This window comes from Rhipicephalus sanguineus, chromosome 4 (assembly GCF_013339695.2).
Source record: "Rhipicephalus sanguineus isolate Rsan-2018 chromosome 4, BIME_Rsan_1.4, whole genome shotgun sequence".
Lineage (NCBI taxonomy): Eukaryota > Metazoa > Arthropoda > Arachnida > Ixodida > Ixodidae > Rhipicephalus > Rhipicephalus sanguineus.
In genome coordinates this window covers 106,991,180-107,017,197 of record NC_051179.1, presented here as the reverse complement: position 1 = coordinate 107,017,197, position 26,018 = coordinate 106,991,180, and the positions used below count along the sequence as shown (strand labels likewise).

The 26,018-nt window shown below is 47.8% G+C and overlaps 2 protein-coding genes across 3 annotated transcripts in view; both read left to right on the top strand.

The window, feature by feature from the left end:
* Positions 1 to 26,018, top strand: part of LOC119391486 (uncharacterized) — an 84,997-nt gene that overhangs the window by 47,853 nt on the left and 11,126 nt on the right. The window lies entirely within an intron of this gene.
* On the top strand, positions 262 to 25,918 carry LOC119390529 (uncharacterized). 2 transcript variants are annotated; one of them, XM_037658134.2, is made up of 3 exons: positions 262 to 1,846; positions 19,975 to 20,112; positions 25,483 to 25,918. In XM_037658134.2, exons 1-3 carry the CDS (start codon positions 602 to 604, stop codon positions 25,780 to 25,782), a joined length of 1,683 nt encoding a protein of 560 aa, XP_037514062.1. In that variant the 5' UTR covers positions 262 to 601; the 3' UTR covers positions 25,783 to 25,918. The 2 variants fall into 2 exon arrangements, with proteins under 2 accessions (XP_037514062.1, XP_037514063.1); XM_037658135.2 differs by having other exon boundaries at positions 25,488 to 25,665.

Sequence of the window (26,018 nt, the reverse complement as noted above, 5' to 3'; positions counted from 1 at the left end):
GGTCAGGCAAGTTTAGTGTGCCTTTCATGGACGTGAAACGGGAATGACGTGAATAATTCGATAAGATGTAACGTGCTGCGTGGTTCTGAATGGTTTAGATAGGGTCGTGTGGCGTCTTCATAACTTTCTTGTTCGAGCAGTACCGGTAGCGCCGCTGTACTCCGTTTATATATATATATATATATATATATATATATATATATATATATATATATATATATATATATATATATATATATCACGTGCAACGATGTGGATACTATGCGAGGAGATCGGTCAGTGAAATCGGTAATTCTGCACGTCTCGTGGTCAGCTTTCGTGGTCGCAAACGCTCGTTCGAGCCGAGCACGAGCCTGAGCGTAAGGCTTCGCGATCGGTTGCGAATTACGTATGCGAAAAGGTGTGCGTATGAGCGTGCGTTTTTCGAAACTGGCATCTAGACGCACGTGCTCATGTCTGAGTACGACTTAGGATTTTCGAGACGCGTTCGAACAATGTGACACTCGACCAGCAGGCGAGAACACCTCCCCATCTGGTCAGCGCATTGTGTATCGCCAGCCTCCGTCGCGGTCCTTGTTTTGCTCTCAGAGTGACAACAGCCATGGCCTTGGTTCTCCCGGCCACCTGCACAGCGCTGGACCTACGTGAGATGCTAACGATCAACAATCCGTTGACGGTACACCATCTGAACCTCACAAACTGCGTAATCGCCAGTCAAGACGGCCTTTGCGAGTACACAGGATTGTGCTCGAACCTACAGTCCCTTGAGTGTGTCGCCTGCCCGATCCTTGTAAGTAAGCTGCTGTGGCTGCTCCAGGAACGGCTCCCGCAGCTCGAGGAGCTAGCATTTTCGCTCTCGGTACCACCTAGCGAAATCACCAAGGAGGTTGGGAGTGTGCTCGAGAGCCTGCACCAAGTTCCCCGCAAAACGGTTAACAACCTGCGCAGCGTGTACGTCGAAATGCGGGGCGACGACAACGCCGTGCTCCTCCTGTGGCTGCTCGTCATCTGTCCCAACGTGACCGATATTCACGTGCACCTCGCAAGTGGAGACGTCCGTCTCTGTTTGCTGCAGATGGAAAGGATCGTACGCCGGCTGCCCAAGGTGCGCGAGTTCACGTTCTCTTCCGACGTCCCGGCCACGGTGGAGGACGAGCCGTTTCCGGCGACTCTGTTCAACAGGTGCGCGCTCGTCTGCGCAAACGTCCGCGTTTCCAACGGGCTTTACAACTGCGTTTGGCTGCGAGAACTCGTCCGCGATCCTACTCGCCGAGGGGTCTTCACGCAGCTCGTCTTAGTCTTTGACAAAAGAGATGACCTGGCACACAGGATCGCCGAGGCCGCCCTCGGGCATGACTGGACTAACGTGTGCTGTCTCACTCTCGTTCTAGCCCCAAAGCATCCGTCTGCCGCCGCGCCCCAACCGATGGCAGAAGGTGCGTACTTCGATGCCCTGCGCGTGTTCTTCTCCGCCTTCACATCCCTTGAGCAGTTAAATATCAACTCGTTTCACTTCGGAGTGGACATCGACGTGACGCGATTGCTCCGTTACGCGGGACTCGTGTCCTTGAAGGCGCTGTCGACGCCACCTTGCGGGTTAAGTCGCAGGCACGCGGTGCGTCGCTTGGCTGACGCCTGTCCGGGGCTCGTCGAGTTAGACGTGCGCGTGGAACAGCGTGGAACACAGCTCGGATGCACCGTATGCCAGAAGTTCGAGTTCCGGCTCGACAAGGATGACATGGACGCGCTGCAAAAGGAAGATCCGCCGCGCTCTCGGAGGCTCACCCGACTGACGCTCAGCGGTGTGCTTCGTCTGGAGTCTCTGCTTTTCCTGGAGCATTGCAAGGTGATTTCTTTCAATTTCTTCCAATGAACCTGTCTTTGTCTAACGTGTTCCGTAGTAGTACTAGCAGTAGTAGTAGTCCACTGAAACGCCAGTCCTTCAAGGTCACGTGATCTCGCTTTGACCAATTAGTTGCAAGTGCGCGCATTTCAAATCTCGCGGCGTATTCACGGTATCACGTGATGTCGCTAGCCAATCACATACTCTCGCGCGCTTTCCTAAGCACAAGTGATCTCGCCAGCCAATCGCGTAGGCTAGCGCGTGTAGTCCGCACCGCCGATAAGCAAGCTGCTTACGACTTACGAGGAACGTTGGTGCGAACTCGACCGTGAACGAAAACGGCGTTGCCGTCCCGAAGACGCAGCGTTGCGAGCTCTCCAATAGGCAGCTCGCGAAGTTTGACTTACAGGAACTAAGGCACCTTCCCTGTACACCCATCTTCACGGGGGGCCATGATAAGCCGATCATTGTTTTACTTCTGCTGGCGAGCCATGCATATATATTTCGCATCCACAACTCCTAAGAAGTGCTTAGGTGCCCTTGGATTTTTACAGCAAATGTGTACATGGCAAGAGTTCTATGTTTCTTAACGCGATAACGTTAAAGAGCTCGTTTCGCAGGAATGTCGATGTCGGCGGCGGCGTTTTTGGTTGTGAGCGAAAAAAACGGCGTTGGCCGTGAGCGAAAATTCGACGTAGACGAAAATAAAGATAGGAGCCGAAGGGCGTTTGCATTTTGGCTTTCCTTGCGGCACGCCCCGCCACGGTGGTCTAGTGGTTATGGCGCTCGACTGCTGACCCGAAGGTCGCGGGATCGAATCCCGGCCGCGGCGGCTGCATTTTCGATGGAGGCGAAAATGTTTGAGGCCCGTGTACTTAGATTTAGGTGCACGTTAAAGAACCCCAGGTGGTCGAAATTTCCGGAGCCCTCCACTACGGCGTCTCTCATAATCATATCGTGGTTTTGGGACGTTAAACCCCAGATATTATTATTTCTTTGCGGCACAGTTTAGGTTTCCACCGAGAAGCGAAAGCAGGTTAGGGATTGGGAAGCCGATAGTGCGTGCGTGCGTGCGCGTGTGTGTGTGTGTGCGCGCGCGCTTGCGTGTGCGCGCACACACACACACACACTAGAAGCTTAATGGTCCCCCAATTTTTGTGTCCGCACATCAACAATAAAAGAAGGTGAGCGCTAGTCGATCGCGGAAATAGTGCGATACCGTGCTGACTGGCGACGTACGTGAAGCAGGTTTCACGCATTACGTTCCTGATAATAATAATGAATAATAATTAGAAATGATGTCTTTCCGTACCTAGTTAAGTATCTAGCCTACCTGCTGTAATAGCCTACGGGGCAATACGGGTATCTAATTTTGGTTCGGTTTGGTTTGAAGCGCCGCACCAAGTCACTCATTGGTCGTGTTTAGATTTCACTTCAACCAAGAAGCTGTCTGACGTTGTAACCGAACCAATTGGTGTACATCACAGTAATCGCAACGCTATCGTCACTGCAATAACAAAATAATGACAATAAATGCGTGTGCCCTTGCCTTGTGGTACATCATCGCTCGTCATCCACCTATGCGCGTGTATGTTTTTCCAGATAATATGGCCGTGTATCTAAAAGCAACAAATTTTTCACTCAAGTTGCTGCGTTCAGGTTTTTATTTTGAGCACTTCAGGAGGAGATGGTGCATATCTTCGTCCATGTGGCCGCTATATATGAAATTATCTATTCCACGAGATCTGAGAGCGAAGAGAGAATTAAAACAGATTGCAGCACCGTCTCAGATTAGGCTTAACCTTTACGCGGCACTTTTCTGTACTTACTTGTATGTTGCTTATGCTGGTTCGCGAAACCCAACTTTTGGGCATCGTGTCGTATATGCATATTTGCGACATGTCTATAATAGCGGTAATCTTAATACTTGCCTTATGGTAACAGGGGCGTAGCCAGAAATTTTTTTCGGGGGGAGGTTCAACCATACTTTATGTCTGTTCGTGCGTGCGTTTGTATGTGTGCATGCCTATATACGCAAGCAAAACTGAAAAATTTCGGGAAGGGGGGGGGGTTTGAACCCCCCCAACCCCCCCCCCTTTGGCTACGCCTCTGTATGGTAAGTATGTACAGGGTGTCCCAACTATCACGCAGTACGATTTAAAAAAAAAAAAGGAACTGCGTTACGCGAAGCAAACGTGCACATTGTTTCCTTGTTCCCAGTACACTGGAGTGGCCGCTACTGTTTTTTTTTTGTTAATGAGATTTAATTAATTAGTCATAATTATACTTTCAACTCGACAAGTACTCAGTAATTATCAACACCCCTTACAAAAATGGACATTGACGGTCTTTAAACGTTTAACCAACGATCTACCAACTTTAATGACGGGCTACGGACTTTCACGTTCTATTAACATACCGTTAAAAGAAAGTTGATTAACTTTATTCTAAAGACAATTTCTCTAAAGAAAGTTGCTTTACTTTAGTCTAAAGACAATTTCTCTAAAAAATGTGAAAATAATGTTTGTTAAAAAGATATCAGTGGCGTAGCCATGGGAGGTGCGCTGGGGGTTTCAACCCCCCCCCCCCCCCCAATCATTGCAACTTTTACATTTTGCATATATGTACGCGCCTCCCCCACCGGGCCCCCACGCCTGTGGCGTAACCAGGGGGGGGGCACATCCCCCCCCCTCGAAATTTTTTTTGCTCCCATGGGATAGTGCTCACAAAATGACACTCGACCACACTTACCTGCCCGGACCCCATGTCGGATTAAGGGCGCACACCCCCCCTCCGCCCCCCCCCCAAACAAATTTCTGCCTACGCCACTGCCCCACGCACCGCAACTTTTACATTTTTCATTTTGTACGCGCTCATATACAAACAGACGTAAAGGTCGTTGAGCCCTCCCCCCCATCCCCCCACCCCTCCCTGAAAAAAAGAAACTGTGGTATACGCCCTTGGTGACTGTCATGTTCTTAATTGTCATCAATTGTACATTCTGTCTGTGATTGTGTATTTATTTATATTAACCTTCATATATATATATATATATATATATATATATATATATATATATATATATATATATATATATATATATATATATATTGCCACGCCCGCTTCTTCTTTTATTTTGATTTGTTCGAGTTTGACCAGCAAGGACGGTTATCAACGCTCGACGCTGGCCCCGAAGCAGTGTTCGAGAAGCTTCACGATTTTGGTAGATCGTTTTGTTAAGATTGCGCGCCGCACGCGAATGTTCCAGCTTTCTCGAGAGATAACGCCGCCATCAGCGATATTGCTGGAAAGTTCCATAGCGCCTGTATAAAAGCCGACGCGCTTGACCGCTTGTCAGTTGATCGACGGACGACGCCCTGTTCGCCGCTATCATTGTACAGCGTGTATTGCTGTAGTTCTAGTTCTCATTTTCCGGCCACAAGTTCGGCCAAATAAACAGTTTCATCCTGCAAACGCCGACTGCTGTCTTCGTTGACGTCACGACCACGTGACATCTGGTGGAGGTGCTGCTTCTTCCATGATCCGGACGCCCCCGCGAAGCGCTGACCCAAGCCCAAGCCGCGAGGAGGACGACGGCAAGGAGAACCCGGATCGTCGAACAAGCCGCAGGCAGAAGGGACTGCCGCCAGAGCACGGGCTCCTTCCCGAAAAAGACAGACAGTCGCAGATCCCAAGAACGACCGCAGCGACGATGACCGACCCCGTGCAGCCTGCGCCGATCCTTCTTCGGCATCCCAAGGAGCCGCCAACCTTCCGCGGGTCGTCGTTTGAAGACCCGGAGACCTGGCTTGAAACATACGACCGTGTCGCCGCCTTTAACAACTGGACCAATGAAGACAAGCTGCGTCACGTGTACTTTTACCTCGAAGACGCGGCCAGAACCTGGTTTGAGAATCGGGAGTCCTCGATGCAGACCTGGGATCTTTTCCGCAGCGCATTCCTGCACACGTTCACAAGCGTCGTCCGCAGGGAAAGAGCCGCTTCTTTGCTGGAGACCCGGGTGCAGCTGCCAAACGAAAACGTCACCATCTTCACGGAAGAGATGACTCGACTTTTCCGTCAGGCCGACGCTGCGATGGCGGAAGACAAAAAAGTTCGCCTGCTCATGCGGGGTGTCAAACAAGAACTTTTCGCGGGACTTGTCCGCAACCCGCCCACGACGGTCGCCGAATTCCTCACCGAGGCTACGACTATTGAGAAGACACTGGACATGCGGACGAAACAATACAACCGCTCGACGCTGTCTGCAACCAATTCCGAAGTGCACTCACTAGCCACCGACGACTTGCGCGAAACCATCCGAGCGATCGTGCGGGAGGAGTTGCGCAAGCTGTTACCTTCGCCGCAGCCTCAAGTGGATTCGATCGCAGACATTGTCCGCGAAGAAATCAAAGAGTCACTGGGTGTTCCTCAGCCGGCACCGCCGCAGCTTCAAGCAATGAGCTATGCTGCTGCAGCCCGACGCAACACCCCCCCTCCTCGCCCACGTCAAGACGTCGCGCCGCCCCAGCAGTTCCGCCGCCAGGCACCACCGCCGCCACCACCGGCGTCATACCGCCCGCCAGCCGGTCAGCGATACACACCGAGGAAGACCGACGTTTGGAATGCCACGAGAATGCCACGCCCGCTTCTTCTTCACTAACACCACCGGGGATGCCCACGGACTCTTCGACGGCTGAATGGTGTCGTCGCGTAGCATTTCGTCGACCTGTTTCTTCACGGCCTCGCGTTCTCGCGTCGAAACTCTGTACGGGCTCTGACGGAGTGGTCTGGCGCTTTCCTCTGTTATGATGCGATGTTTTGCCACGGGAGTCTGCCGAATTCTTGACGACGACGAAAAGCAGTCCTTGTATTGCAAGAGCAGGGTTTTGAGCTGTTCTTGTTTGTGCTTCTGAAGGCTGGGATTGATGTCGAAAGCTGGTTGCGGCGCTTTATTCGTCGGAGTAGGCTCGGGAGAATCGGTGAGGCCGAAAGCATTGCTTGCTTCTACGATTTCTTCGATGTAGGCGACCGTCGTGCCTTTGCTCACGTGCTTGTACTCGTTGCTGAAATTCGTGAGCATAACTGTTGCTTTCCCAGCCCGCAGCTCTGCTACTCCTCTTGCGACGCAAATCTTGCGGTTAATCAAGTGGTGCTGGTCGCCTTCAACAACGCCTTCCAGGTCCGCTGATTTTTGAGTGCCGACGGAAATGATGACGCTGGAGCGAGGGGGAATGGTGACCTGGTCTTCCAGCACATTCAAGGCGTGCTTTCTTGGCGGAGTGTGCGGCGGTAGTGCCTTTTCCGTGGACAGTGTTATTGACTTAGACCTCAGGTCGATGATTGCACCATGAAGGCCTAAGAAGTCCATACCAAGGATGACATCTCTCGAGCAACGCGGCAGGATTACGAAGTTCGCGGGATAAATCCGGTTGTTAATGGTGAGTCTCGCTGTGCAGATTCCCTCCGGGGTTACGAGGTGACCTCCAGCTGTCCGGATTTCGGGGCCTTCCCAGGCTGTCCTAACTTTCTTCAGCTTCGTGGCGAACGGTCCACTGATGACAGAATAGTCGGCTCCGGTGTCGACGAGGGCTGTGACGCTGTGGCCGTCGATAAGAACGTCGAGGTCGCTAGTTCGTCGTCTTGCGTTGCAGTTAGGTCGTGGCGTCGGGTCACGGCTACGTCGGTTTGTTCCGCTGCTTCCACGTTGCGTCGTCAGGTCTACTTCGGTCCGCGAGGTTTCGTCGTCAGGGGTTCGCGTCGTGTCCTGAAGCCTTCGTCGTGGCGGTGGCGTCGGCGGCGGAGGGTCTTCGGTATTTCGTCGTACAGCAACCGCACCTCCATCGGTTGCTGCCCTTAGTTTTCCGGATGCGGGCTAGGTGACCGGCCCCGGTTTGGGCCAGTGTATGGTCGGCGTTGGGGAGAGGCGTAGCGGCCTGGCGACGGCGATCGGGAAGGTCCTCGGGAGGTCCACTGCGTTCCTGCCAGGTAGTCGGCGATGTCACGTGGTCGTTCCCCCTGCTGTGGACGTGGCGCGTCGACGGCGAACCCACGCAATCCCATCTGTCGATAATGGCAGCGGCGGTAGGTCTGGCCGGCTTAAAGTGGCAGACGTGTCTCGTGTACTTGGACGACGTCGTTGTGTTTTCCTCAAACTTCGACGAACACCTTCGGCGCCTTGAAGTTGTACTTCAAGCAATCAAGACCTCCGGACTCACCTTGAAGCCTGAAAAGTGCCGCTTCGCATACGAGGAGCTCTTGTTCTTGGGTCACGTGATCAGCAAGGATGGTGTTCGCCCGGACCCGCGGAAAACAGCTGCCATCGCTGACTTCCCGACGCCCACCGACAAGAAGGCCGTACGCCGTTTTCTCGGCTTGTGCGCCTATTACAGACGTTTCGTCAAGGAATTTTCACGGATCGCCGAGCCACTGACGCAACTCACGAAGGCCGACGTCGAATTCAGGTGGGAAACGTCGCAAGTTCAAGCATTTCAAGAACTGAAACGACGCCTGCAGACGCCTCCAATACTTGCGCATTTCGACGAATACGCCGATACGGAAATCCACACCGACGCAAGCAGCGTAGGACTCGGCGCCGTCCTTGTGCAAAAGACCGACGGATTCGAAAGGGTCATCAGTTATGCTAGCCGGTCGCTATCAAAGGCAGAAATCAACTACTCCACAACAGAAAAGGAGTGCCTGGCCATCATCTGGGCTACATCGAAGTTTCGCCCCTACCTCTACGGCCGGCCCTTCAAAGTTGTGAGCGACCACCACGCCTTGTGTTGGCTAGCTAACTTGAAGGACCCTTCAGGTCGCCTCGCACGGTGGAGCCTACGACTTCAAGAATTTGACATAACCGTCGTTTACAAGTCCGGAAGAAAACACTCCGACGCTGACTGCCTGTCCCGCGCCCCCGTCGACCCACCGCCGCAGGACGACATGGAGGATGACTGCTTCTTGGGAACCATAAGTGCCGAAGACTTCGCCGAACGACAGCGAGCGGACCCAGAACTCAGAGGCCTTGTGGAATACCTCGAGGGCAGGACCACCGTCGTTCCCAAGGTATTCACGCGAGGACTGACGTCGTTTTTCTTGCGCAACGGTGTTCTCCTTAAGAAGAACTTTTCGTCGCTTCGAGCCGATTCCCTTCTCGTAGTGCCCTCGACATTGCGACCAGAGGTCCTCCAGGCTCTGCATGACGACCCGACGTCTGGACACCTGGGTGTTTCTCGGACGCTCGCAAGAATACAGGAAAAGTACTACTGGCCGCGCCTTGTCGCCGACGTAACTCGCTACGTCAAGACCTGCCGGGACTGTCAGCGACGCAAGACACCGCCGACTAGGCCAGCCGGACTTCTGCAGCCTATCGAGCCACCTCGACGGCCGTTCCAGCAAATTGGGATGGACTTACTGGGGCCGTTCCCGACGTCCAATACCGGAAACAAATGGATCGTCGTAGCTACCGACTACCTCACCCGCTACGCCGAGACAAGGGCCCTACCCAGAGGCAGTGCCGCCGAGGTAGCGAAGTTCTTCGTTGAGAACATCCTCCTGCGTCATGGCGCCCCAGAGGTCCTCATCACCGACAGAGGTACGGCGTTTACGGCTGACCTAACTCAGGCAATACTGAGATACAGCCAAACAAGCCACCGAAGGACCACAGCGTACCACCCACAGACCAATGGCCTCACCGAGCGGCTAAACAAGACCATCGCCGACATGCTGGCCATGTATGTCGACGTCGAACACAAGACGTGGGATGCCATCCTTCCGTATGTGACCTTCGCATACAACACGGCCATGCAAGAAACGACGCAAATGACGCCGTACACGCTGGTCTACGGAAGGAGCGCGGCAACGACGCTCGACGCAATGCTACCAACCGCCACCGACGAAGACGACCTCGACGTTGCCGCCTATTTGCAACGCGCCGAAGAAGCTCGACAGCTCGCCCGCCTGCGCATCAAGAACCAGCAGAGGGTCGACAGCCGTCACTATAATCTTCGACGACGCCACATGGAGTACCAACCCGGTGACCGTGTGTGGGTCTGGACGCCGATACGCCGACGTGGGCTCAGTGAAAAACTTCTTCGGCGATACTTCGGGCCATACAAGGTGCTTCGACGTCACGGCGCTCTGGACTACGAGGTCGTCCCGGACGGAATTACGAACTCCCAGCGACGCCGCGCACGACCTGAAGTCGTCCATGTCGTGCGCCTTAAGCCGTTTTTTGCGCGTTAGCGAACCTGGGGACTCTACTTTTTCCTTTGTTATTGTAATTTATTTGTGTATGCACTTGTTTTTTTTCCTTTCCATGTTGCAAGCATCGGGACGATGCTTTTTCAGAGGGGGGCAATGCCACGCCCGCTTCTTCTTTTATTTTGATTTGTTCGAGTTTGACCAGCAAGGACGGTTATCAACGCTCGACGCTGGCCCCGAAGCAGTGTTCGAGAAGCTTCACGATTTTGGTAGATCGTTTTGTTAAGATTGCGCGCCGCACGCGAATGTTCCAGCTTTCTCGAGAGATAACGCCGCCATCAGCGATATTGCTGGAAAGTTCCATAGCGCCTGTATAAAAGCCGACGCGCTTGACCGCTTGTCAGTTGATCGACGGACGACGCCCTGTTCGCCGCTATCATTGTACAGCGTGTATTGCTGTAGTTCTAGTTCTCATTTTCCGGCCACAAGTTCGGCCAAATAAACAGTTTCATCCTGCAAACGCCGACTGCTGTCTTCGTTGACGTCACGACCACGTGACAATATATATATATATATATATATATATATATATATATATATATATATATATATATATATATATATATATATATATATATATATGCCCGGGGATCTATATATTAATGTATAATCGGTGCATGATATAATATTACAATGTACCTTCCACTCCTGTACGTAATAGCCATACAACAGGGCTGACAGTATTAATAAATGAAAATGAATGAGATGATCCATCAGAATGCGGCAGCCGCGACCAGGATTCGATCCCGTGAACTTCGGGTCAGCAGTCGAGCACCATGACCACTGGACCGTGGCGATACATATATCGTCTCAGATATGCACACACACACACACACACACACACACACACACACACACACACACACACACACACACACACACACACACACACACACACACACACACACACACACACACACACACACACACACACACACACACACACACACACAAATTACGTGTAAAGTTTTCATGCACCGTGCTCAGACCCCCGAGTATTTTTTTGTTCTCGTACCACTGTCTGAATAAAAGTTGTATTTGGTATCTATTTTGTTTGACATAAGGACTATCAATCGTTACATTAAAGTCTCGCGTGTATACGTGTGCACCAATTGAATAACTTTAATTCACAAGATATATACGTTTTGTAGCAATTATTAGCAATCTTGCTCACTTGTTCAAAATAACGTTCCCTGTAGCTGCACCAGACATTTCAAATTTCGCGCGCTTACATTTCAATTTTTCTTTTTTTTTTGCGAATGTCGAGATATTGTACGCATCGGATACATTTTGTATTTACATAAATGTTTTTGTTAATATTTGCAAGCAGAAATGAGTATTTTTAGTTAGGATTAAAAAATATTGGTTACGTCTGCGGGACTGGAACCACTTCTGCTTGTTTGTTGCTCGTCGCGTCCATGCCGCCTCCCGAAGGGCCGAGTTTGAAGTCAAATTTTTCTCTTGTGTGAATGGTGCTTGCGCTCTGTGCTCGTGTTGTGTGTTCTGCCAGTGCTGCTTACTACGAAGACTCAAGCGAAGACCTGCTGCTTCATATCGTTGAGCCGTCGCCGAACGAAAACAGGTACGTGAACGTTGCTGCTGTCAGCGCTTTGTTAACACCGTGAGCGGGATAACAACGCTGTTAACTAAATTTTCCTTGACTAGTAGACGATAAGTGAGCTTTTGTGAACGTAGCAAGCCTGTTGGTGTGTATCATTTCATCAGGATCAAGACAACGTTGTGTGATGTTAAGTGCGGGCGAACTTTTTTTTGTTTGCAGTGTAAAGCAAATGGGCGCATGCGCGGCTGTGTTTCGGCGGGCGATTTGAACAGAGTTGTGTTGGCGCTCTCCTCGGTCGGCAGTGGTGTTGGAAGGGGGGCTCCTGCTCGCGATGAATCACTGCTTTGGTTTAATAATTGTAAGGCGGGGACGGTGCCTGCGTGTAAGCGTCGACTGTGTCTAAAGCGCGTACGCTTGAGCATGTTGGTAATTCATGGTGAATTTTCTAGCGCACAAAACGAACAAGGTAGGAAAAGAATGATGCGGTGTCCGCGTTGTTTTTTTTTTCCCGTCCTCGTTCGTTTTGAGCGCTAAAAAACTGAACGTGTCTAAGAAAGTTCCATACGCTGCGCGTCCTCTTTTCAACAGCTACAGGATCGTTATGTGACTATTATCAGAGACGTGTTTTCCTTGCGTGTGACCAAACGTGTGCATGTGTATGCATCCGCAAAGGCACGTATTTACCGTGATGTTCGGGTTAATGCGTGTGTTTGTGCTTTCGCTTAGGTGTTAATACAGCCAGTTTCGTTAAGTTCGGACCGACGTTTTAGTTCATCCGCAACATAGGTACCGATGGGTTGCCTGATGCAACCGGCACCCGTGCCTGTTGAGCCGTTAGTTAAACTTGAACTGTAGTCGAACGGATCCTTGTATATCTGTGGCCGAATAGCCGTATCTTAACTGTACAAGCGCTAGGTTGAGCATTAGTGCATGCGTTCGTGCACAATTTATTTGATTCTGCTTGTTTCCACCATACTTGGCTTTTATGATTTTGTTCTGGTTATTAAGAATTGTATGCGCGTCGCCCCGCTTTGGCGTTAAAACTTCGCTAAATACCTTTACGTCCTTTACGTGTACGAACATTATAAAACACAGTTTGTAGCACCACCTCCAATGACATTTTGTGATAGATGACAAGCCTAATGGTCTATCGGATATAGTAAATTCTCCAGGCATGCTTTACATATGTTAAAGGGGTCTGTGGTATGTGCAGCAAATGAATATTTTATTTATTGCTGAAAACTCAATAAAGTTATGCATACTTCACAGGTACGCATGCATAAGTCATGCATGTGTTGCTGCTCAAATGTAAAATTAGACAGTGTATTTATGTGAGCACACAACAGATCTTGACTGCCTTTTTTCAAGCTTTTGGCATTGGAACAATTATACAACTTCAAACATCAGTTTCACCGAATGCTTATTGTGTATTGCTAAATTGCGGTCAGTAGATTCCAGGATTCTGGGTGCCGGGGGTTGCTGAAGCTTGCATGCTTTATTGTGATGGCATGTGGTTCAAGATTGATGCCTTGTAAGTCTTAGCATTTCCGCCTTTTTTAGCCAACCAGAATCATTGAAACTAATGACCACAATTTGGCAGTACACAATAGTCATTTAGCGAAATGAATTTCTGACATTATATAATCGTCACATTGTGAGAAGGCTGAAGAAAGCTACATTAGCTACATTATTCACAAGTTAACACGTAATTTATTTTAGACGTTACCTGCAATGGATGCATGATGAATGTGCATACCGTCATGTATGTGCAGTGGTATTGTGCTTTTGTGCAATAAATAAAATTTCATATGATGCATATTGCATTGCATTCCCTTTAAGAAACACATTGTATGAGTATCATAGTATATCTACAGATATACAAATGTACCTGTGTGGATGCACTCATGCACACGTTTGGCCGCAGGAACAGAATTTGCCGATAGCAGCCAATGACATTACTCACACACAGAATTTAACTTTCAATTATGCGTGGTCAACACATACAGCTCACAGGGGGCATCTTCACCTAAGAGCTGTAGCTTTGCGTTGGTGCATGAGTGAGCTAAAAGGGTAAAGTTCAGATTTTTCATATCAAATGTATAAAAAGTTCTGCCAGAATGCGCTTTTTGTTGCATTTATTCTTCAGCATGCCCCTTTTGCATTTATCATTGTGTGGAGTCAGATTTTACTGAATATGTTGGCCGTGCACTGCATTTGTACCCACACAGAACTAAGAAAATTCCAGCATGACGGGAGCATACTGTTATGTTACACTCTTGCTTGTGAAACTTTTGGTCATTACTCCTGTTTTTGTTTTAGGCTTCCGGGTATGAATCTACTAGAGAAGGAACACCGTGGCCCCACTTCTGTCGAAGGAACCAGTCGCCTGGGCAGCTGAAGATGGATTGTGCAACCAGCAGTGAACAGCTGTGATCTTGTAATGTGCAAGTGTATGAACAGTCACGTTAAGTTAATCTAACACCAATTACATTACCTTGTCAAATTTTGTGATTTTGTAATGCGCAAGTTTATACACAGTTAAATAGAGTCAGCTGTAAATACGCCTTGGGCAAGTTTGTGATCATGCAGTTTGGCGGTGTTTACAGCACATGTGTTCGACAAATATTATCACTCTCTTACTTTTCTTTCCTTTTTTTCAGTTGTGTATGTGCACTGTCAACAGCGTCAATATGCTTTTTTAACTTCTGATGCCTCAAATGCAAATTTTTATGGTTCCAGTTTATGGTTCTTAACCAATATGTATGAGGGGAAGCCAAGAAGTAAAGGCACATTTGAGAAATGGTACACTTATTCTAATGATAGAAAACTGAAGCATACATTATTTTTTCTACATTACCTGCCTGCACTTCAACACACTTTGTGCAACGTTTCACAAGTTTCTTGATTCCGTCGGAAAAAAAAATTTTTTTTGGTTGCACCTGTAACCAATTTTGCACAGCATCATGTCTTCTGCGTCAGTAGCGAATCTTCTTCCCCCGAGTGCTTCTTTCAATGGTCCAAACGTATAAAAATCGCTTGGAGCCAGGTTTGGACTGTGTAGTGGGTTTTCCAGCAATTCAAAACCCAACTTCTTTATTGTTTGGCATTCCTCTTGGCAGAATGTGGCTGAGCATTATCTTGCTTCAGGATGACACCGTTTCGCAGTTTTCCATGACATTTGGATCTGATTGAAGGTTTCAGTTTCGTTTGCAACACATCACAATAGTTCACACTGTTCACAGTTTTGCCTCTTGGGGTGAAGTGAACGGCTACGACACTGTCCTTGTTCCACAATAGTGTTAGCATAATCTTATGAGCTCATGGTTGACGTTCAAGTTCCTTAAATTCTGGTGATGACTGTTTCTAAATTATGCTCGCAGCTTTACCTTCCGGTTTGTGATGATGTACCCAAGTTTCATATACAGCAACAATTTGCTCTAAAAAAATTCCATCTCCCTCACAACGATAACGGGTCAAATGTTTACGAGAGAGATGTCCAAACTTTGTGCCTTATGCTGTGGTGATAATTCATTTGGGACTCACCTTGCACACTTTAGAAAACTTTAGCCTGTTTTGTCAGATGGAATACGCTAAACCAAAACTGATATGTAAAGTATTGGCGATTTCGTCCACTGTGATTCGTCTGTTTTCCATCATGATACCCTGAAACGTCGGTGGCCTGCTCGATCTTTCTGTCACATAGTTATTCCATGTTCGACACACACTATCGATTCGGAGATCTTGCTTCGTGATAAACAAATGTCACCATAATGTGCTTGCATTCGACGAATAATTTCTGCAGGTTTAACACTTTCCGCAGAGAAAAGCGAATCACTGCCCTCATTTCCTCCCTGGTGAAGATCGACAGGGGGGCTGCAGTGCTTAACAGTCTGCTACACTCTGAATAAAGCAGAAATAAGAGTGACACATTCTAGAGAAGTGTTGCAGACGACACTAATCCAGTGCTGGATACTATACTCGGCGACAACTTATCTTGACAGTGAAGCCAAGGCTACGGAGCCGGGGCTTCCGCACATTCGTGTCGCTCCGCAAGTAGTGCAGCAGCTTGCGGCTGATTTCGGTTTTGCTTGCTCACATCGTTCACACGTTTAAAAAAACATATACACAAAAAAAATGTGAATGGGAAAGACATTTCGATTGTTCAGTGTACCTTTTACTGTCATATTACGAGTATATTTTTCTTGGAGAACTAAACAATGTGTTTGCGGCCGCACACTGACCCAATACATCATGGACGCCTTGTTTACTTCGGAAAACGGCCATGCTGAAAAGGTAGTGCTGTCTAAAGAATAGAAAGAACAGGAAGGCATTCTTGCAAAGTGAGCAATAACTGTATTTTACCTACGACTTTCCGCCACTGTTTCAGTCTCATAATAAATAAAGCAGCATTTATTTCAGCAAGGCAAATGAGAAAATTATCAGCAAACTTAGTACTATTTTTTAGCGCGGTAGCAGGCATGCGTTTCGGTTCTGTAGCTTCCACAGTGCTGTCAAGAAAAGTTGTTGCCGAGTGTAGCAGTGTTAACAAACCCTAGTGGGAGAGATAGCAAAAGTCGCTTTACTTTTTTACTTCCCCTCGTATATATACATCTGATTATCTTACAAATAATTTTTATTTATGCAAGTGATCTTTTCCTTAGTATTGTCGTTTTGCCACGCTGTAGGCAGTTTATGCATTAAGTAGCTTTTGGAAGTTCAGTGCTCTAACAAGACACTAATAGTTAAAGGTGTATACACATGTTGTGCTAAAAAATAAACATCTTACTTTGAAAATTGTGTTCACTTACTTTGGTCAGTTGGACAGGAACTTTGCTAACATGTGTCAGACCTTCAGTCACTAACTTCAGGCATCAATATTGTGCAATGTTTACTCAGATGTGCTGGCACACTGTCAAAATATTTCCTGTGTGAACATTTTTGGACTTTACATATAATTTAAAGTTTACAGTAAACTTGATGTACCTAACACAATGTTAAGCATGTGGTGTATTTAAGAACTACATTATGAAAAGCTTTATTGCACATTATTGTACATTACCGCAACATTTATTACAGCTATATTTCCTGCTTGAGATCATCCCACTTTGGAAGGATGGCCAAATGTAAATGTAGGCCCTTCCATAACGCAAGCCAGGGTGACTAGGGCACGCAGCACAGAAGCGCCTGCATTTACATTCGGCCGTTCTCCTAAAGTAAGAATAATCTCCATTAGGCAAGATGCATCAACAAAGCTTCAGTGACCAATAGTCAACGAAACATTGGTAACGGGTATTTAGGACGCTTAAAAACAGTGTCATTTTCAATTTAACGTTCTTTTGGCATCTATTGAAAGTTATAAAGGAAATTTCAATTGGTTATCGGAGGTCAATAGTCGACGAAATGTTGGTTGCTGGTATATAAGACGTTTAAAAACGGTTTAACAACTTTCAATTGAACGTTCCTTTAGCGTCTATTGAAAGTTATTAAAGAAATTTCTATTGGTTATCGGTGGCCAATAGTCGACGGAATGTTGGTTGCTGGTATATAAGACGGTCTAACGACTTTCAATATACCGTCGGTAGGTTCTATCGACTTTTCCCAATAAACTGTCTATTGACGGTTGGTACAAATTTTTGTAAGGGACGCCATTGAGGCATATGTACACTCCAAACGTGGTGACAGATAAATGTGGTTTTGTGCGCCTATGACTTAAGGGTTATATTAGCTTTGAGTGCGCAAATTCTAAACTTGGCGAACCCTTACTATCGGTGCACAAAATCACATTTATCGGTTACCACGTTTAGAGCGCAGGTACGTTCAAATGAGATCTAACTGCGCTATTTTCATCAAGAACGTACTAGCGCGCTCATTTTTCTGGTTGATGAAGTCCGCGATATGTGAAAAACAGCACGTGACTACGCTCCCACCCGCACAAGAAAGCAGCGCCCACGAATAAGCTCACTCTTAGTAACAGCTTTGCCTTTTGTCCGCTGCCAGAGACAGCATTCCGCACATTGGTAAGGTATACAGGACGAGCACTAGCATGCGTCTTAATTTTGCAGATTCCTTCCGCCCAACTGTACGCCACTATCATTATCCGTATCTCACGGCCTGTTGTTCTCATTGACCACTGAACGCGGCGGGAACGCTGTTCTAATCACGTCCGACTCTTTCACATCAAAGAAACGCGTTGCTTCGGCTGGGGTGGGGGAGATAGGGCGATTCTTATTATTTTATTTGAAACTAGCTACCTCACAGTGACTGTTTCAGGGCGCTGCTTCCTGATGCGCGCTTCAGTCTGAAGGCGTGTCATTTCTCAGATTTCGCGGGCTTCCTTTATCAACCCGAAACAATGAGCACGCAATAAGTCTCTTGTCGAAGATAGCGCAGTCGGATGTCATTTGAACATGATTACACATGCCTAAATGACATTTTGATAATTAGGTGAGCACTTTTCGAGTTACAAGCATAATTACGACTAATTAACTAAACCAAACGAAGAATTAGTAATGGCTGCTCCAGTGCAGTGGGAACAATATGTACTAGGTTTGCTTCGCTTAACGCCGTTCTTCTCTCTTTTATTAAAATCGTGCTGCGTGATAGTCAGGACACCCTGTATATATGCCGTGCTTTTACTGGCCGGCGGCATCTTCTCCAAAGTTTCTTTCTTGTCGAAATTACAACGAAGTTTTAATAAATTACAAAGAAGAGAAAAGTGAGCAAAGCACCCGCCGATGCCTCGAAGGCAACGGCTGTCATCAATCGAGAGTGTGCCATGCGTACACATTACACGACAGTATCGTGCCTAAGCGAACGCAGACTTCGCCAAGGCACGTATTGGCTGCGCTTTGCCGGCGCAAGCCGTAGTCAGCTCGTAGTTGAAAACGCGATTTATAAGCAAAACCATGCAACGTCAGCCGACAGTGACGAAAGGGTAATTCAACGCGAAAAAAAACGTTTTGCCGGCCCCACGACAGCAGCTTGGAAGGAGGCATGCACGCAATGCGTGCGACTAAAGAAGCGGCGTATACGTATTGTTCGATAATTCACTCGCCCAGCAAGCCGTCTCCACGTTTTAACCCATGTAACCACGTGTCCATTGTCGAACTCCATTGTCGGCCATGCATTGTCGGCTTCCAGGGCCTCCAAAACACCCACAAGGCCGCTAAACATAAAAGGGCTGCCTAGACCAACCAGAGTTCAAAATGTGGCTGTGGTGTTGCAGTCGTGCAAGAGTCTTCAAAAAACACGCAGCCGCTAGAATTCTTAGGAACGGTGCCGTAATAGCAGAGTTACACGCGTTTGATGATCTGAAAGCGGCCCCCGTTCGCTTCGCTCTTTGCTTCGCTAAGCTCCGTTCATCGGCTCGTCCCTCCTCCTGGCCGAGTGCTCCTCCTCGCGTGCGAGGAGAGAGGGCGGCAAGTGCGTGTACCTACGAGCACGCAAAGAGGTTCTTTTTGTGGATAACATGAACAGACTCGGATGTTGACGTCACGGACAACGCTGGGGATTGCCGAAAGGCCTGGAGAGCAGAAGGGATTGTGTGTTAGAATTTGTGTTACGCCCGCGGCTCGCAGCGCTGCCGCGTTTGGCATCGTTCATCGTGACCGCATTCCGAACTCGGTGCGCGCGTTTATTTGAAATGTTAACAAACCATTGGAGGAGGTTTCGGGGCCCTTCAAGGAACACGACAGGAGGTGTGTTGCCTTACAGGAATATAGCTCTACAAGAAATAACAAGACAATGACTCGCTTCACTGTAGGACCCGTAGACAAACGGTTTATCAACCTATCGGGTTGCTTAAAAATTGTAATCGCTCAACTGCTTGGCCCTACGGAAATGCTTTGGCCCTTGGAAAGCCTCAAGTAACTAAACAGATGCCCTAAGAACGCCACAAGGTTTCAGCCTCCATTCCTAACCAGCGTTTGTGTTCCTGCTATGTACCACGCTTTCTGCTTCCCACGCGCCTTAAGTTTGGCGCGTGGGAATCTTAACTTAAGATTGGCGATCACGCAATCTTAAGTTTTGACGAGATGTTAAAGCGAGAGGTAACACGAATCTTCCCTCTGTCTCGTCATTCCCTTTATCCTGCCTTGATACCGATTCGTCATGGCGGCAATGTGAAAGCCAGTTTTCACGGTCATCGTGCGAGATCTTTTCATATGTCTGCCTGCACACGCAAGAAGACACGTGTCCTATGCTCGCTAATAATTAAGCGATCGTGTTTACTGTATTCAGTGTGTCGCTTATAAATTCATAAATCTCTCGTGCACGAGCTCACTCCAATGCGTGTCCGTTGTTCTCGTAGGTGGACGAACTCCGCCTCGTAGACTGTGCAGATGTGTCGCACTTTATGGACATCGGGAAACTCCTGGCCAGAAGCGATCTGCTCAGTAGCCTTCTCATCCGGAACGAAGCACTGCCTTTTGGAAGGGGCAATTTTCTGGTGAGTAAACTTTTCTCTTCTGGTCAAATCAGTCAATCAATAAATCAATAAGTTTATTATTCATAACGAAATAGAGTGCAGTGCATCATATATACACAGTTGGGACCCTGCAGAACTCAACATGAGTTGTGGAAGGGGTCCCTATGACAGATAAAGTTATTTATGTCAGTGGAAAAATAACTTATAGATAGGTGTATGCAAAACAAAGCAAAGCATTATACAATACGTAAAAGGAAACAAAACTATACGAAACGTAAAAGAAACGAGTAGGAAAAAGAGAACAAAAAAAGGCATAACAGTACACAATACTTAAAAGGAAACTAAGCTTTTGTGAATTTAGAATTTGTGCTGGAAGTAATGGTGCAATGAGTTGAAAAAAATACTTTATGGATGATGAGGAAGGTATTTCTCTAGGAAATGTATTCCAAATACTGGCTGCAATATTTGTAAAGGAGCAAAAATTTTCTACTTGATAAAGTAACAATACATAAAGTAAAGATGATTAAGAGAGAGAAGCAAGAACAAGACGGGAGCTGCAATTTGGTAGCGTGCGATCAAATTTGGTGCGTTGGTTGACTCCAAAAACGCCTTCCACATGCTTGTGTATTCATACAGGAGCACCAGAGTCTGAAACTTCTCCGATGCCTCCTATTCAAGCATATACATTTGAAAGGTAGAGTCGCTTTTCTTAGGCAACCGCTGGAGCGATTTGAATGAATTTTTGTTGCATATGAGAAGGTCAATTCCATAGCTACTCTAGAAAGCAACATTTTGAATTAGTGCGTGGAACTTTTACATAAATTGCTAGAAATAGTAAAAAGTAAAAATAAAACAAGCAAGAAGCGTGGGTCTCGGACAAATCCGCAAGTCTGCACCAATAGCAGATATAAGTGCTCGATAAACTACGCCAGTCAGAGCATTTCAAGCAAATCATATATGAAATTACGGTCGACGTGAAATTGTTTACGAGAGTTTTGCAAAATTCCAAACAAAATTACTAGCATATTTGAAAGAGACACGCATAGCATCATTTTTGTCTATGAATGGAAGGTTCAGCTTGGCCTAAACAGGTTCTTTAAATGGGCCTCTGAAGGCGGCTCATCAATAAAACTAAACAAAAAGGCCTGTTCTGCTTTCTCACGAAGGAGATTACTCGTTACAGGCTTTGACGTTGGACTGCATGCACTGCACATGCCAGCATACACTGAACACACGTTCTTAGGCGTCGTATTAGACTGGGAGCTAACACTTCTTCCACACATTCGACTTAATAAATAAAAGTGTTTACAAGCAATGAACCTACTTAATGCTTTACCACAACGAGGGGTTGGTATAGAAAGTGCCTAAACAAGCCGTATAGGAGCCTTACAGGTGCACGTTTAGACTGTGGTGCTATTGCGTAACAGTCCGCTACGCCGAGTGCTGTAAAGGCGCTTTACACCACTCGTCATTTCGGCATACGACTCGCTGCCGTTGCCTTCACCACAAGTCCCATACAGAGCCTCTATGTGGAGACAAGCCAGTGGTCTCTTCACTTTCACCGGTCATACAGAGCTTTTACGTAATTTCTGAAAGTACATTCAAGTCACGAGCACCCTTCATTTTGCTGCAATAAACGACGCATCTACTGTTGCATAGGCGTGCGCACGGGGAGTTGGAACAAGTAGTTGGAATGCAGTCGCCGAGCATGGTTCCAAGGACTAGCGGATCGGTCCCCCGAAACGCCCCGCGAAAGGACGTAAAATTTAAGAGTTGCTCCCTTTGGTGCGCCAGAGATCGCCAGCTGTGGTACAAAGATCGAGTCAGGCCCCAAAGTTGACAAAACACCCAAAAACGTATATTCTGAATTCAGGCAGTTACAAGTATTCCAACACGTGCACATTCGGCTGGTTCAACACAATAAATACTCAGATTGGATATCACGGACGCTAACAATAACTAACTTTCCCTACAGTACAGCGCTTGCATAAGCGAACGTCCACGGGGTTGAAATGCTCTTGACATTCGCCAACGTTGTTCCGAGTCAGGAGTTTACGGCATTGAAGCCCCTCTTGTTGTAACTTGTCGATAGTAGCACGGTGGCTCTCTTCTTCCACCGTTGGGCTGGTCACATGGCTGTTCCATTGGCTGTGCACTCCTCTGTCTCCGCTCGCTTATATCGGCCTCCGACGTCATAAGGAAAGGGTCGTGCCGTATTTCAGTCAAAAGTAAGTCAGGTAGTAATGAGCAATTTTTTTGAAATACTCCTTCGAAGTAATTCAGTACATTACTTAACTACCAGCCCACAAAAGTAATTCCTTACGTTACTCATTACAGCAAAAGTTATTTAACAGGTGTGATTTCATTACTGTAATCTCATTGCCGCCAAGTGTAAGACTGTTTTATACTTGTACAGCTACGCGAACCTTCGGCATTGTTTGCATCAATTAGGTGGATTATATTGAGTGAATTCGGGCCATTAGCTTCGTGGTTTTGGGACGTTAAACCCCAGATATTATTATTATCGGGCCATTAGCTTTTCTTTTATTGCGATAGCAAATATACGGACACTCGAGGCGCAATTTTGCCGCTGGCGTCCGAATCGATAACATCGCCCCCACACGTCGTATGTTCTACGTGCGAGGGAAAGCGTGCGAAGGCCGCCAACGGGCGTGGCGCGAGCAGAGATGAAACGCGCCGGCCGGCTCCCTTCGCGCGAAGGAGCATGAAGGGGTGCCGATGGTGGGGCTGCGTCGTTCGGGCACCAACTGCAAACTTTGATCGGAAGGGCGCGGTCGCGCGCGCTATCACGACAGAGGTAAGCGAACGGCTTAGTACGTGCTCTTCTCTCAGCGCTTACATCGCGTTGAGGCGACAGACAGCACGAAAACCGCTTCGCTCCCTGGAGCGGCCGTATTCCATTAGGCCAGCGTTTTGTAGTTACGCCAGGTTAGATGCGAAAGAAATTAGATTCTGGCGCCTTACATCTTTTGAAATTCCAGTTTGTCGCTATCGCATTCATTGCTTCGCCCTTGCGGTGAAACTTTCAAAGTTCGTTTTCTTTCGTTTATTTTCTTTCTTTTTCGCAGCTCTTTTTTTCTGCTCCAAGAACTAACCGTAAAAAACACATTTAAAAAAATTTTTTGAGCCCTCGCAATAATTTCGTTCCCGGCATGTGAGCTGTTCGCCATCACGCAGTTAAGCTCCCGACTCCTGCAGCGCCCACCTTGAAGATTTCTTTCTTTTTTTTAACGGCGAAGCTGTTTGAGCAGGCTGTAAAAACTTTGGTGTGTACAAAAGAAATATGCGCAGCTTGCACTAAGTCGCGCAAGGCTGGGGCACAGCTAAGCTGGTGGGCACCTAGCTGGTCCTGGCTTGGCTAGGCTGTTTACTTTCTAACCTTTCTCTTTTCCACCCCTTACTATACTATACTATACTATACTATACTATACTATACTATACTATACTATACTATACTATACTGTATATGGCTATGCTTGCTTTCCGCCAAAAATTTTTTTTCGCCAAAAATTTCTCTTTCTCTCTTTCTTTCTCTCTGTACTCGTTCTCTCGCCACTCATTGCATTCACGCCGCCGAAATGGGCGCACGTGTTCTGGAAGCGAAGAAGATGACAATGAAGAAGAGAGCGCGTGCCGGTTCATGATGATGATAATTTTCTGTGTACGACAAACGGCCAACCTCGAGCGGAACAGCTCTGCTGTAAAAAAAAAAAAAACCCTCGGAGCGCCTCGCGTTGCCTACCAACCGATAATGCCACAGCTGAGCCGCGAGACCGGCACACGCTCTCCTCTTCCTCTTCTTCATCATCGTCGTCGTCTTCATTTTCTGCTTCGCTGTCAAATCACGTGCGCCGATATCTCTGGCACGGGATGCAATAACTCTGATCGGTGAGACAAGGAGTACGGGGAGGCAGAAAAATAGAGAGAAAGATAAAAATAAATAAAGATAGAGAAAGGAAGGAAAGTCTAGGGCAAAAAGTGCTTCGCGAGGCGAGATTCGAACCTGCTTGCCCACAATCCAATGGTGGGCGTCTCAACCACTCGGCTATCCAGGCACGCTACCAGAGCAAAGCCTTGTATTTTAAAGCATACCAAGGTGGTAGGAAAGGGAAGTGAGGCTAAGGAGTACAGATGTGAGGGTGAGAAGCAGTGGAGAGAGCAAAGCATAGCAAGGAAAGAGAGAAATAGATAGAAAGACAGAAAGGAAAATGAGAAAAAGAGAGGGAATTAATCAAAGAATTATAGAGGAAGAAATAGAGAGCGAAAGAGACAGAAAGAAAGAGGAAACAAGATATACGGATAGAAAGAGAAATAAAGGGAAGAAAAAGGAATAGATAGAGAGCGAGAGAAAGAATTAGAAATAATCTGAGGCAAAAAGACATAAAAAAAAACATGGCTGATCCCTCTGTCATAGGAATCATAGGAATAACACGAAAGTGAAACGTGTCTTCACAGACGCAGTTGAGCGTTTGTTGTGCATTCTTTCGCCCCAAGCGGAAAGGAATGAATGCTACAGCATCAAATTGTAATGTCACTCGAAGAACGGCAAGCCGCTCGAAACTTGCAATGCGCTGCTCAAGCAGAAAGGACGCGCGGAACGAACATACACAGGATGAGCGCGAACTGCCACAGTTGTAACTTATTTCTGTGTGAGCAGCGCGCTCATTTTGCAAAAGCGGCCGCTGCAGTGAGCGAGGTGACCTTCGTGCTCTCAACGGAAACTTGCAGGCAGAGCGCAAGACGTACAAACCACCGAGATCACGAGATAAGCGCCCGCACGAGCGACCACGCCCTATTGAGGCGCGCGCTAATCCGCGTGGGGGACGACTTTTAAAGCGCGCTCTTCGAGCCCTTCGCGCCATCTCGCTAGTGATAATGAAAACGCTGTACCACCGATCTCTGAGTACCGCCACTGGCAAATGGTGTACACATATAGCTCGCCGTTAGCATAGCAGAGAACATGCCGTCTGTAGCGGAGCCGTTTCGCGCTGCGCGCTGGCGATCGAGAGGTCGTAAGTTCAACACCCGGTGACGGAACTTCTTCTTGTAATTTTTTCTTTGCCATATGTTAGTCTTTATATTTTACAACGTCACATCCGTGACGGAAATGCGTCAGTGGAGCCGTGGTGGACCCGGCATAAAACACTTTCGTGTTAAAACACAGAGAAAACAAAAGAAATAGAGGAAGCAAGAAAGAGAAAATTTGCAATGTCTCTTTAGCATTGCGCGTACAGTGCAAGCTACGCTATTTTTTATAGCTTGCTTACACAGCACCGACGTTGCTTTATTCTTCATATTAGCTCCCCACCGTACTGTGTTCGGCGTGCCCCCGAGCAACGACTTTCTCAGAATTTTCGTTTCCTTTTCCAGGACAGCATCACGCGCGCCGTAAGCCTGAAGTACCTGTGCCTTTTGTCTGACCTTCCCGTACCCGACGACATCGCGGAGGCGCACGTGAAACACCTGGCCCATCGACTGCCGCTGCTCATCTGCGTGCACGTGCACTACTGGAGCATGGAGAATGGCCACGAGCGGCAGATCACGTGGCTTCGGGACTCGGTCAACACAGCGAGAAAGGGCCACTTGTTTCGAGACGGGCCTTGCGTCATATGCTCCACGGCGACCTTCATAGCACTCGAGAAGCCGCTGAACCGAGACTGTCTGATGTGACGACTCGCGCGCAAGAGTCTTCGTTCGTGCGTTCCTTAGCTATCGCGCAGGCGATCCAAGCGGAGCAAGTTCGTGCGTGCAGACCATAGAGTTTCCTGATAATGCTCTAGAGGGAAATGTCAATATGTGTGGGAGCCGCAACGCATGGCGCTTCAGCCAGCATGGGAATCATGGGTAGTACACGGATTGGCCTAAGCTTCGTTCTCTTGTCTCCGTTTGACTACGCGTCGCCTGCA

What these genes read in the sequence shown, in the direction of transcription:
- LOC119390529 (XM_037658134.2), top strand. Translation starts at nt 602, where the DNA reads ATGGCCTTGGTTCTCCCGGCCACCTGCACAGCGCTGGACCTACGTGAG. An exon ending in TTTTCCTGGAGCATTGCAAG is followed by an intron (nt 1,847 to 19,974) that starts GTGATTTCTTTC and finishes TTGTTCTCGTAG; the next exon opens with GTGGACGAACTCCGCCTCGT. An exon ending in TTGGAAGGGGCAATTTTCTG is followed by an intron (nt 20,113 to 25,482) that starts GTGAGTAAACTT and finishes TTCCTTTTCCAG; the next exon opens with GACAGCATCACGCGCGCCGT.